The 12,108-nt window shown below is 50.2% G+C and overlaps 1 protein-coding gene across 2 annotated transcripts in view; it reads right to left on the bottom strand.

The window, feature by feature from the left end:
- COL26A1 (collagen type XXVI alpha 1 chain) overlaps window positions 1–12,108 on the bottom strand; it is a 201,614-nt gene that overhangs the window by 135,371 nt on the left and 54,135 nt on the right. For both annotated transcript variants that reach the window (XM_025379662.1, XM_025379661.1), the window contains exon 2: window positions 4,985–5,107. In XM_025379662.1, the coding sequence (XP_025235447.1) occupies window positions 4,985–5,107 (123 nt within the window). The remainder of the gene's footprint in view (window positions 1–4,984; window positions 5,108–12,108) is intronic.

Below are 12,108 nucleotides of genomic sequence, written 5' to 3' on the forward strand. Positions count from 1 at the left end.
TTTATTTATTTATTTATTTATTTATTTATTTATTTATTTTTGAGACAGAGTCTTGCTCTGTCACCCAGGCTGGAGTGCAATGGCGCGATCTCGGCTCAACGCCACCTCCGCCTCCCGGGTTCAAGCGCTTCTCCTGCTTCAGCCTCCTGAGTAGCTGGGATTACAGGCATGTGCCACCACGCCCGGCTAATTTTTTTGTATTTTTAATAGAGACGGGGTTTCTCCGTGCTGGTCTCGAACTCCCAACCTCAGGTGATCCACCCGCCTCAGCCTCCCAAAGTGCTGGGATTACTGGCGTGAGCCACTGCATCCGGCCTTATTTTTTTGCTTTGCTAACGTGGAGTCTCTCTCTCTGTTGCCCAGGTTAGAGTGCAGTGGCACAATCTTGGCTCACTGCAGCCCCTACTTCCCAGGTTCAAGTAATTCTCCTGCCTCAGCCTTCTGAGTAGCTGGGATTACAGGCACGCGCCACCACGCCCAGCTAATTTTTTGTATTTTTAGTAGAGACGGAGTTTCACCATGTTGGCCAGGATGGTCTCGATCTCCTGACCTCAGGTAATCCACCCCCCTTGGCCTCCTAAAGTGCTGAGATTACAGGTGTGAGCCACCGTGCCTGCCCCATTCCCTAGTAAATTATAATAACAGCAGTAATGATGATAATTAAGATCAGCAATATGAAATTTCTCTAAAAGAATGAAAATTAAGTTTTATTATTTTATTTATTTATTTATTTTTAGACAGGGTCTCACTCTGTCACCCAGGCTGGAGTACAGCAGCACAATCACAGCTGACTGTAGCTTCGAACTCCTGGGCTCAAGTGATCCTCCCACCTAGGCCTCCCGAGTAGCTGGGACTACAGATGCACACCACAACACGTGGCTAATGTTTTATTTATTTGTTTATTTATTTATTTATTTATTTGAGATGGAATTTCGCTCTTGTTATCCAGGCTAGAGTGCAGTGGCGTGATCTCGGCTCACTGCAACCTCCGCCTCCCCAGTTCAAGCAATTCTACTGCCTCAACCTCCCAAGTAGCTGGGATTACAGGCATGCACCACCCTGCCAGGATAATTTTGTGTCTTTAGTAGAGACGGGGTTTCTCCATGTTGGTCAGGCTGGTCTCGAACTCCCGACCTCAGGTGATCTGCCCACCTCGGCCTCCCAAAGTGTTGAGATTACAGTAGTGAGCCACCATGCCAGGCCATGGCTAATGTTTTTTAAAAAATTTGTAAAGATGGAGGTCTCACTCCATCTTGCCCAGTCTGGTCTCGAACCCCTGGCCTCAAGCAATCCTCCTGCCTCAGCCTCCCACGTAGCTGGGACTACAGGTGTGAGCCACTGCCACCAGCCAAGTTGTTTTCATTAGCAAGGTTCCCACTAGTTACATTGTGCAGGAAAAAGGGAGACTCACAACAAACATATGTCAGCCCTGACTGAATGTTCTGTTTTCACCTCCTAACTCCAAGGAGTAGGTGAGAAGAACTCCCTGGAAAGCCAGGCAACACCCACATCGAAGCACCCAGTGCTTCTGAAACATTGTTCAGATAATTTCTTAAGTGGTAAAGGAGACAACTGTGCAACATTAATGATCACTTGAAAATTTTTCAGTCCAGGTCAGTGATTCAGGGGCTAGCTTGTCCAGCTTTTCTTATAGGTGCCTGCCTGCCTGCCTGCCTGCCTGCCTTCCTTCCTTCCTTCCTTCCTTCCTTCCTTCCTTCCTTCCTTCCTTCCTTCTCTCCCTCCCTCCCTCCCTCCCTCCTTCCTTCCTTCCTCTCTTTCTTTCCTTCTTTCTTTCTTCTCTTTTTTGTTTTTGAGACAGAGTCTCACTCTGTCGCCCAAGCTGGAGTGCAGTGGCATGATCTCGGCTCACCGCAACCTCCGCCTCCCAGGTTCAAGCAATTCTCCCTGCGTCAGCCTCCCGAGTAGCTGGAATTACAGGTGCCCACCACCACGCCTGGCTAATATTTGTATTTCCAGTGGAGAGAGGGTTTCTAAATGTTGGCCAGGCTGGTCTCAAACTCCTGACCTCAGGTGATCCACCTGCCTCAGCCTCCCAAAGTGCTGCGATTGCAGGTATGAACCACCATGCCTGGCTGCGTTATTGTGCTTTGATAGTGTAACGGCTTTAACTTGTTGAGACCAGGCGTGGTGGCTCACACCTGTAATCCCAGCTCTTTGGGAGGCTGAGGCAGGAGGATCCCTTGAAGCCAGGAGTTCAAGACCAGCCTGGGCAATATGGCGAGACCCCTGTCTCTACCAAAAAAAAATAATTAGTGAGGCATGGTGGCACATGCCTGTAGTCCCAGCTACTCAGGCTGGCACAGCAGGATCACTTCAGCCCAGAAATTGGAGGCTGCAGTGAGCCATGATTGCACCACTGCACTCCAGCCTGGGCAACAGAGCAAGGTCCTGTCTCAAAAAAACCAAAAAACAAACAAACAAACAAACAAACAAAAAACAGAAAGAAAGAGTAGGACAGCCACTTCTCCAACAGAGCTCTAAGCCAAAGCCCAGCCTGTCAGTGTCACAGACAGATCAGACTTCAAAGACTTTTCTTCTCAGAAGCTGTTCCCAAATCAAGAGGCCATGACCTAGTAATCTGAAACTCCCTGCTGACGAGAAAGGCAGGAGGGTCTTGGAATTTAGCTCCTGGGGAAGTGTGGAAGGCAGAAAATAGGGAGTGTCTGTACCCTCTGCGGAAAAGGAAGAAGCTTTTTTTTTTTTTTTTTTTTTTTAATTATTTTGGACCCATTGGCCATCTCTCTAGTACAGCATTTAAAAGCAGGTTTTTTTGTTGTTGTTGTTTTGTTTTTGTTTTTGTTTTTGTTTTTGAGACGGAGTTTTGGTCTTGTTGCCCAGGCTGGAATGCAATGGCGCTATCTCAGCTCACTGCAACCTCCACCTCCCAGTTCAAGCGATTCTCCTGCCTCAGCCTCCCAAGTACCTGAGATTACAGGTGCCCGCCACCACATCCAGCTAATTTTTGTATTTTTAGTAGAGACTGGGTTTCACAATGTTGGCCAGGCTAGTCTTGAACTCCCGACCTCAGGTGATCCGCCCACCTCAGCCTCCCAAAGTGCCGGGATTACAGGCGTGAGCCACCGCACCCGGCAAAAGCAGCTCTTTCTAATAAAACTGAAAATGAATGACATTCCGTTTACCTAGCCATTCCCCTTGCAGAATGACCTGTATCAAAACACTTGTATGCAATAGGGGTCCTAAGTGAAGCATCTCTACTATTAAAGAATGAAAACAGGAAATCACCATTTGACAAACACCATAGCATTAACTGTTGCAAGCAAGATGATAGTGTGATGAGAAACAGGATATTCGTACAGGTTTAAAATGTCTCCCCACAACATACATATAAATGACAAAGGGAAAGATAACTAACTATGCAACAGTGGAGAAACATGGCAGATACCATCCTAAGCAATTTTTTTATTTTTCCAGGCTGGAGTGCAGTGGTGCAATCTTGGCTCACTGCAATCTCCACCTCCTGGGTTCAAGCGATTCTCCTGCCTCAGCCTCCTGAGTAGCTGGCATTACAGGAGGCCGCCACCACGCCTGGCTAATTTTTGTATTTTTAATAGAGACTGGGTTTTGCCATGTTGGCCAAGCTGCTCTCAAAGTCCTAACCTCAAGTGATCCACCTGCCTCATCCTCCCAAAGTGCTGGGATTACAAGCGTGAACCACCACACCCGGCCAAGATTAATTTAAATCAGTAGACTTGGAGTAAAGCAGGTTGCCCTCTATAATGTGGGTGGGCCTTGTCCAATCAGTTGAAGGCTTTAAGAAAAAGACGGACTTCCCCGGAGGAAGAAGGCATTTGACCAGCAGCCAGCTTCCCACCTCAAGCTGCAACGTCAGCTCTCTTCCCTGGGTCTCAGCCAGCCAGCCCACCCTGCAGGTTTGGAATAATCGCCAGTCTCCATAATCATACAAGCCAGTTCCTTACCATTTCAGTCTCTCTCTCACTCTCCCTCTCCCCCAACCCGTCCTATTAGTTCTGTTTCTCTGGAGAGCCCTGACTCATGCAAAGTGTCCCGTTAGGGAGGGCACAAAGGAGAGGAAGGGATTTGGAGTTTGAGGGCAGCCGCTGCGCGGTGCTTGGGGTAGAGGCCCCAGGCTGGCTGGCTGTGGGGAGAGTGGTTTGGGGAAGCTAGTCCCTGGAGCTAAGCAGGGCATGGAGAGGAGGAGGAAGGGAAAAGAAGGAGAGTTGGAACTTTGGAGACCGTGAATGCCAGTGTCTGACTCCAAGATGTCTCTGCGGATTCTGAAGAGCCCCTGAGGGCTGTGGTCTGGTCAGGGCTGGTGAAAGGGAAGGGCTGACTATGGGCGGGGCTGGTGAGAGGGAGGGGCTGGTGAGAGGGCAGGGCTGGTGAGACGGAGGGCCTAGTGAGGGGCGGGGCTGGTGAGGGGCGGGGCTGGTAGGGGAGGGCTGGTGAGGGGCGTGGCTGGTGGGAGCAGGGCTGGTGAAGGGTGGAGCTCGTGAGGGTCAGGGCTGGTGAAAGGCAGGCCTGGTGAGGGGCAGGTCCAGTGATAAGTAGGGCCAGTGAGAGGGACATGCCTGGTGAGTGGGGCGGTGCTGACAGAGGCGACACCTGTAACGGTGGGGGCCAAAGGCAGGCTGGATTTCCAAGGTCATTGTAGCCCCTCGTTCCAGCCCGGAGCCACAAAGCTGGCCGGTTCCCTCTTCAGCCCTACCTGGCCTTCCCCGACCTCGGTGGTCTTCTGCCTGCCAAACGCCCACTGGGCTGTGTGGTTCTGTTGCGGTGGGAGCACGTCTCTGACATCTATGCACACACACATATATACCCCATACACACACACCCACACCTTATATACAGAAGGTGCTTCATAAATGCACGCTCAGCCTTTGTCTGTGAGCACAGCCCAGCCTCTCCCAGAGCCGTCCTAGGACTGGGTTTGTCCGAGGGAATGGGAGGGAAGGGCAGAGCGGGCTAGCCTGGCGGCCTTTACCTCACGAGGTTGGCACAGGGCCCCGGCCACCGGCAGCTCTGGTACACACGCTGGACCACCGTCTCCGAGCCATTCTGCACCTGGCAGGACACCGTCCGTGTCACCGTGTGATGGCACCAGTGCCTGTGGAGAGAGCAACAGTCACATGAGCCGTGCCTGTTCCCAGAGCTGCCAACTTCAGGTCAGGGGGTCGTGCTGGACAGGGAGGGGCCCCACAAACCTGGGGTGGAGGCTTGCTCTCTTGGATAGGGGGTCCACTGAGACCCTCTGTCTCGGTCTGAGGGGAAGAGAGAACACTTACAACCCTTGGCCACCAAGCCTTGGCATCATTTCCGTCACTGACCACTCAGTATGGAATTGGTGAAAAAGACTCAGTCCTGCCCCTGGAAATCTCACCCTGGTGGGGAGAGGAGATGACATAGTCCATAGGAACAGCAGGTAACAGGTTCCACCACGTGCTGAGCACAAGAGCTACAGGAAGGGAACAGGGCACCTCGCCCAGCAGGCCTTGAAGCCACCAGCTGAGTACTGCAAGATAAGTTAGCCAACCAACAAACCGACCAACGTGTGGGGGCCATGAGAGGGGACACAGCCAGCAGGGAAGGCAGCAGTGTAACAGGCACAGAGCGGACAGAGACCACGGCAGGTCTAGCCTGCAATGAGAAGTGGCCAGGCCAGGCACAGTGGCTCACACTTGTAATCCCAGCAATTTGGGAGGCTGAGGCAGGAGGATCTCTTGAGCCCAGGAGTTCAAGATCAGCCTGAGCCACATAATGAGATCCTGCCTCTACAAAATAAAAATTAAAAAATTAGCCCAGGCGTGGTGGCGCACACATGTAGTCCCAGGTACTCAGGAGGCTGGGGCAGAGGGATGGCTTGAGCCCAGGATCACAGTGGCGATGATCGCGCCACTGCACTCCAGCCTTGGGAACTGAGTGAAACCCTGAAGAAAGAAAGAAAGAAGGAAAGAAAGAAAGAAGGAAGGAAGGAAGGAAGGAAGGAAGGAAGGAAGGAAGGAAGGAAAGAAAGAGCGCGAGAGAGAGAAGGAAGGAAGGAAGGAGAGAGAGAAAGGAAGGAAGGAAGGAAAGGAAAGGGAAAGAAAGAAAGAAAAGAAAGAAAGAAAGAAAGAAAGAAAGAAAGAAAGAAAGAAAGAAAGAAAGAAAGAAAGAAAGAAAAGAGAGAAAGGAAGGAAGGGAGAGAGGGAGGGAGGGAGGTAGGGAGGAAGGAAGGAAGGAAGGAAAAGAGAGAGAGGGAGGAAGGAGAGGGAAAGGAAGGAAAGGGAAGGGGGAAGGGAAGGAGGAAGAAGGAGAGAAAGAAAGAGAGGAAGGAAGGAAGGAAAGAAGGAAGGAAGGGAAAGGGGGGGAGGAAGAAAGGGAGGGAAAGAGAGAGAAAGAAATAAAGAGAGAGAGAGAGAGGGAGGGAGGGAGGGAGGGAGGGAAAGAGCCAGAGAGAGAGAAAGAAAGAAAGAAAGAAAGAAAGAGAGTCAGAAGGCTGAAGGAAGGGGAGGAGGCAGGAGAAAGGAAGAGACCTGTGGCCTGACAGGCTAGGGAATAAATGCCTTCAGAGTACAAGAAGCAAGGGGCAGCGAGCCTGGGCAGTGGAGAGAAGGAGGGAGGAAGGAAAGTACACAAACAATACGGGATCAGGTCAAGGTGCTCCCACCTCCTCCTCCCATCCCCATAGCCTAGAAATTGAAAATTGAAAAATAAGTCCCGGGCTAGGTGGTGGCTCATGCCCATAATCCCAGCACTTTTGGGGCCATGGAGGATGGATCACTTGAGCCCAGGAGTTTGAGACCAGCCCGGGTAACATGGCGAGACCCCATCTCTACAGAAATGTTTAAAAATTACCTGTGGTGGTGCACGCCTGTAGTCCTAGCCACTCAAGAGGCTAAGGCAGGAGGATCACTTGAGCCCAAGAGGTTGGGGCTACAGTAAGCTGTGATCGTGCCACTGCACTCTAGCCTGGGTGACAGAGTGAGACCCTGTCTAAAAATAATATTAAAATAAAATAAGAAAAATAAGTCCTTAAGGGCATTGGAAAGAGAAGCAATGGACCAGACATTTGGAAGCGTCCCTAAGAGACAGAAAGTAGATGGGCCCACATCGAAGGTGAAAATCACAGCCAGAAACAAACAAAAGAGGACTGGGGCTGAAGCTGGGAGCCACAAGGGAGCACAGATGCAGGGATGGACCCAGAGGTGACCATCAGAGTGATTGGTTAGGGGACTACCAGAGAAGGAGCTGGACAGGTAGGACCCAGGTCCTAGTCCCTGCTGGTTTCAGGAATCAGGCATTGGAGGCTGAGTGCGGTGACTCACACCCATAATCCCAGCATTTTGGGAGGCCAAGGCGGGAGAATTGCTTAAGCCTAGGAATTCTAGACTAGCCTGGGCAACATAGCAAGATCCTGTCTCTACAAAAATTATATATATACAGCCGGGCATGGTGGCTCATGCCTGTAATCACAGCACTTTGGGAGGTCAAAGTGGGCGGATCATCTGAGGTCAGGGGTTCGAGACCAGCCTGGCCAACATGGTGAAACCCCATCTCTACTAAAAATGCAAAAACAAATAGCTGGGCTTGATGGCATGAACCTATAGTCCCAGCTACTCGGGAGGCTGAGATAGGAGAATCACTTGAACCCGGGAGGCAGAGATTGCAGTGAGCCGAGATCACACCACTGCACTCTAGCCTGGGTGACAGAGCAAGACTCCATCTCAAAATATAGATATATTATAGGTATAGATATCTATAGATACATCTTTATATCTATGTCTATATAGATAGATAGATAGATATACCTGTATCTATGGATATGTAGAGATACGTAGATATGATAGTGCCACTGCACACTGGCCTGGGTGACAGAGTGAGACCCTGTCTCTATTTAAAAATATATATATCAGGCATTGGATTCACCTGTCCTATGGTAGGTATGGTCAGAGGAGTGGGTGCTGGGTGATCTCAAAAGCTGGTGACCTTTCAGTCATGGGGGATTGAAAAGAGAAAAAAAAAAAAAATGCTGGTGACCTCCAGGAGAAACAGGGTCACTCTCAAAGTCAGACAGATAAATGAATTCTTACACACTCGTTTCCCATTCTTCATCCATACCTCCAGCCCACCAACAGACAAATTCTCAGGAAACAGAAACAAGCTAATGGAAAACCCCAGATACCAAGACTTTCAAATTATTTAAGGAAAAAAGGCCAGTATCATGGAAGAAAGGCACCAACTCAACAGGCAATAAATCACATCCCCTTAAAAAATAGTAAAGCAAATAGATGGAGACAATTTTTAAAAGCATAATTAATCCCCTCAAATAAATAAGACAATGTATCACTCACTAAAAAATTCTGCTCAGGTGTGGTGGCTCACACCTGTAATCCCAGCACTTGGGGAGGCTGAGGCAGGTGGATAGCTTGACCCCAGGAGTTTAGACCAGCCTGGGCAACACGGTGAAACATGGTATCTACAAAAATATACAAAAATTAGCCGGGCATGGTCCCTGACACTCCTGTGGTCCCAGCTACTCAGGAGGCTGAGGCAGGAGGATTGCTGGAGCACAGGAGTTTGAGACTGCAGTGAGCCATGATCGCGCCGCTGCACTCCAACCTGGGTGACAGAGCAAGACCCTGTCACATACACACAAAAAAATATATGAAATAAATAAATTCAGTATCTTAGAAGTGAAATGTATGACTGTGAAAAACAGAATGGAAACAGCTAAAAAGCGAACTGATGAGCTGCAAATCTAAGTTATGACCTTCCCCAGAAGACACTGCAAAAAGAAAAGGAGATGGAAAGCAGGCAGAAACAGGTAACAAGGGACCTAGAGGAAGACCAAGGGCCAACATCTATCTAGTAGTAGCTCTGGAAGGGAAGATCAGAAAGAACAAAGAGGGCTGGGTGCGGTGGCTCGTGCCTGTAATCTCACCACTTTGGGAGGCTGAGGCGGGCAGATCACGAGGTCAGGAGATCGAGACCATCCTGGCTCACACAGTGAAACCTCGTCTCTACTAAAAACTACAAAAAACTAGCCGGGCGTGGTGGTGGGCACCTGTACTCCCAGCTACTCGGGAGGCTGAGGCAGGAGAATGGCGTGAACCCGGGAGGCGGAGCTTGCAGTGAGCCGATATCCACCTCTGCACTCCAGCCTGGGTGACAGAGCAAGACTGTCAAAAAAAAAAAAAAAAAAACAAAAAACAAAAAGAAGCATGTATTTGAAGAAATAACAAGAAAATTTACAAGAGCTGAAGAAAGACATGAGTTCAGGCCGGGCGTGGTAGTTCATGCCTGTAATCCCACTACTTTAGGAGGCCAAGGCCGGTGGATCACTTGAGGTCAGGAGTGTAGTGGCATGATCATGGCTCACCACAGCCTCAACCTCCTGGGCTCACGTAATCCTCCCATCTCAGCCTCCCAAGTAGCTGGGACCACAGGTGTGCGCCACCACACTGGCTAACTTTTGCATATTTTGCAGAAACGGGATCTGGCCATGTTGCCCAGGCTGGTCTCAAACTCCTGGGCTCAGGTGACCCTCCCACCTCGGCTTCCCAAAGGGCTGGGATTACAGGTGTGAGCCACCACGCCCAGCTAAACACAGGTTTAATAGACATGAAGAACAAGGAAAAAAAAATCCATATACAGATTTAAATGTATAAGCAAATATTAGGTATAATCTTACATCAAAAAATGTCAAACTCCTGACTACTGGACAATTTTCTAGGAAAACACATATTACCAGTACTAGTACAGTCAAATATACATGAAAGCAGTTGGGTGCAGTGGCTCACGCCTGTGATCCCAGCCCTTTGGAAGGCTGAGGTGGGAGGATCACTTGAGCCCAGAAGTTCCAGACTAGCCTGGGCAACGCGGCAAGACTCTGTCTCTACAAAATAAAAAGTAAAAATTGGCCGGGCATGGTGGCGTGTGCCTGTGGTCTCAGCTACTCGGAAGGCTGAGGCAGGAGGATCGCTTGGGATCAGGGATCAAGGCTGCAGACAGCTATGATCGCACCACTGCACTCCAGCCTGGGTGACAGCGCCAGACCCTGTCTCAACAAAACAAAACAACAACATGGAAGCAAAGGGAAAAGTAGTGAAAAGTTGAGCCCCCTCCTCACAGGCACCAGGAAACCTAGTTTAAAACCAGGTTCTGCCACAAACCTGCTGTATGACTTAGGCAGAGTGATGTCCCTTCTCTGAGCCTCAGTTATATTTAAAATCTAACTCTTACGGTTACGATGAGGCTGGGCACAGTGGCTCATGCCTGTAAACACAGCACTTTGAGAAACCAAGGCAGGTAGATCACCTGAGGTCAGGAGTTCGAGACCAGTCTGGCCAACATGGCCAAACCCGGTCTCTACTAAAAATACAAAAAAATTAGACGAGCGTGGTGGCGGGCGCCTGTAATCCCAGCTACTGGGGAGGCTGAGGCAGAAGAATCGCTTGAACCTGAGAGGCGAAGGTTGCAGTGAGCCGAGATCGCACCATTGCACTCCAGCTTGGGCAACAAGAGTGAAACTCCATCTCAAAAAAAAGGTTATGATGAGGACTAAGTGAACACGTCCCAGTCAGTAGTGTGGAAATCATGCAACGTTACCTAAATCAAGGCATCATTCTTAATCAACTGGCTACTTAAACCCTACAAAGGAATAACAGCTTAAAGACAGTCCTAGTTTGCAGATGGGAAAAGAAAGTCTGAGGTTAAACTTCATTTGCCCATAGCTACAGCTCAAACCAGAGGCTGAACTGCAAAGGGAGTCTAGTCTTCCTGACCCGAGGACTGGCGGGATCCCACCTACCCAGTAAAAACTGTGAATTCCACCTCTGCCAATTAAAAAGGTCCTGAAACTGTTTGAGACTTCAGCAGCCTGGGCCCTTCCTTTGATTCTACTGGAAAGCCTCAGCTCTAGCCCAAGCACTCAGTGTGTGTTTCCAAAAAGAGAGGTGAGCCAGGCACAGTGGCTTATGTCTGTAATCCCAGCACTTTGGGAGGCCGAGATGGGCGGATCACATGAGGTCAGGAGTTTGAGATCAGCCTGGCCAACATGGCAAAACCTCGTCTCTGATAAAAATACAAAAATTAGCCGGGCGTGGTGGCAGGTGCCTGTGATCCCAGCTGCTCGGGAGGCTGAGGTGGGAGAATTGCTTGAGCCCAGGAGGTGGAGGTTGCAGTGAGCCGAGTTCACGCCACTGCACTCCAGTCTGCGAGACAGAGCAAGACTCCGACACACACACACACAGAGAGAGAGAGAGAGAGAGAGAGAGAGAGAGAGAGAGAGAGAGAGGTGACTTTCCTCGGGATGGGCTACTGTGGGATCCTGAGATCCGCCCCGAGGGTTCTAGAACAGACAGACCGTCCAGCATCTCTGAACCACACTGAGTCAGGGCTTTCCATAGAGAAATGAGCTGTGAATTGGAAAACATTTCCAAATACCTCAAATCACCGTCTCCAGAACATTTGGTCTTTAAATGGGCTGGAAATGGCTTCCAAAAATCAAAACCTGGCCAAAAACAATGAAGAAGGGAGGCAGAGACAAGGAAAGGGGGGCCCAGACCTTTCCAGATGGAGTTCTAAAGCCCGTGCATCCCCAGGTACCCGTGGTTGTGGGGAGCCCCATGGTCTTGCCCCTAGGATCCCTGCATCCTGAGTGTTTTGTCTGCCTCTGTCTACTGTCGCAGTTTCGTCCTGCCACCGCCCACCTGCACATTTCAGCTCCTGACTATGGCAGGTGCACAGCAGTGGGTGAACAGTGCTCTGGGGGCCATAAAATAACTGCAGCCGGAAAGGTGCTTAGCAGGAGACATACGTCCCTTTCATGACCCTCCTGGAAGGACTGACCCAGGAGGACAGAACTGGGACGTGGCAGGCCTGGTCCTCGAATTGCCAAGAAACGAACACACTCCTGGCAGCCTCCATCAGGATGGCAAGGGACTGGTATTATCTCTGGGCATCATCTCAGCAATGTTCCTTCCTCATTTCCCTTCCCTTCTCCCCAGCTGAGCACTCAGGGAGGGTCCAAGACAGTAAAGTCACTCCTAGCAAAGGCCTTGGGGACAGATCTGCTCCCGCCAAGTCTCTTTCCCCTCCCTTCCCTCCCCTCCCCTCTCCTCCCTTCCC

The sequence above is a fragment of the Theropithecus gelada genome, chromosome 3 (genome assembly GCF_003255815.1).
Source record: "Theropithecus gelada isolate Dixy chromosome 3, Tgel_1.0, whole genome shotgun sequence".
Lineage (NCBI taxonomy): Eukaryota > Metazoa > Chordata > Mammalia > Primates > Cercopithecidae > Theropithecus > Theropithecus gelada.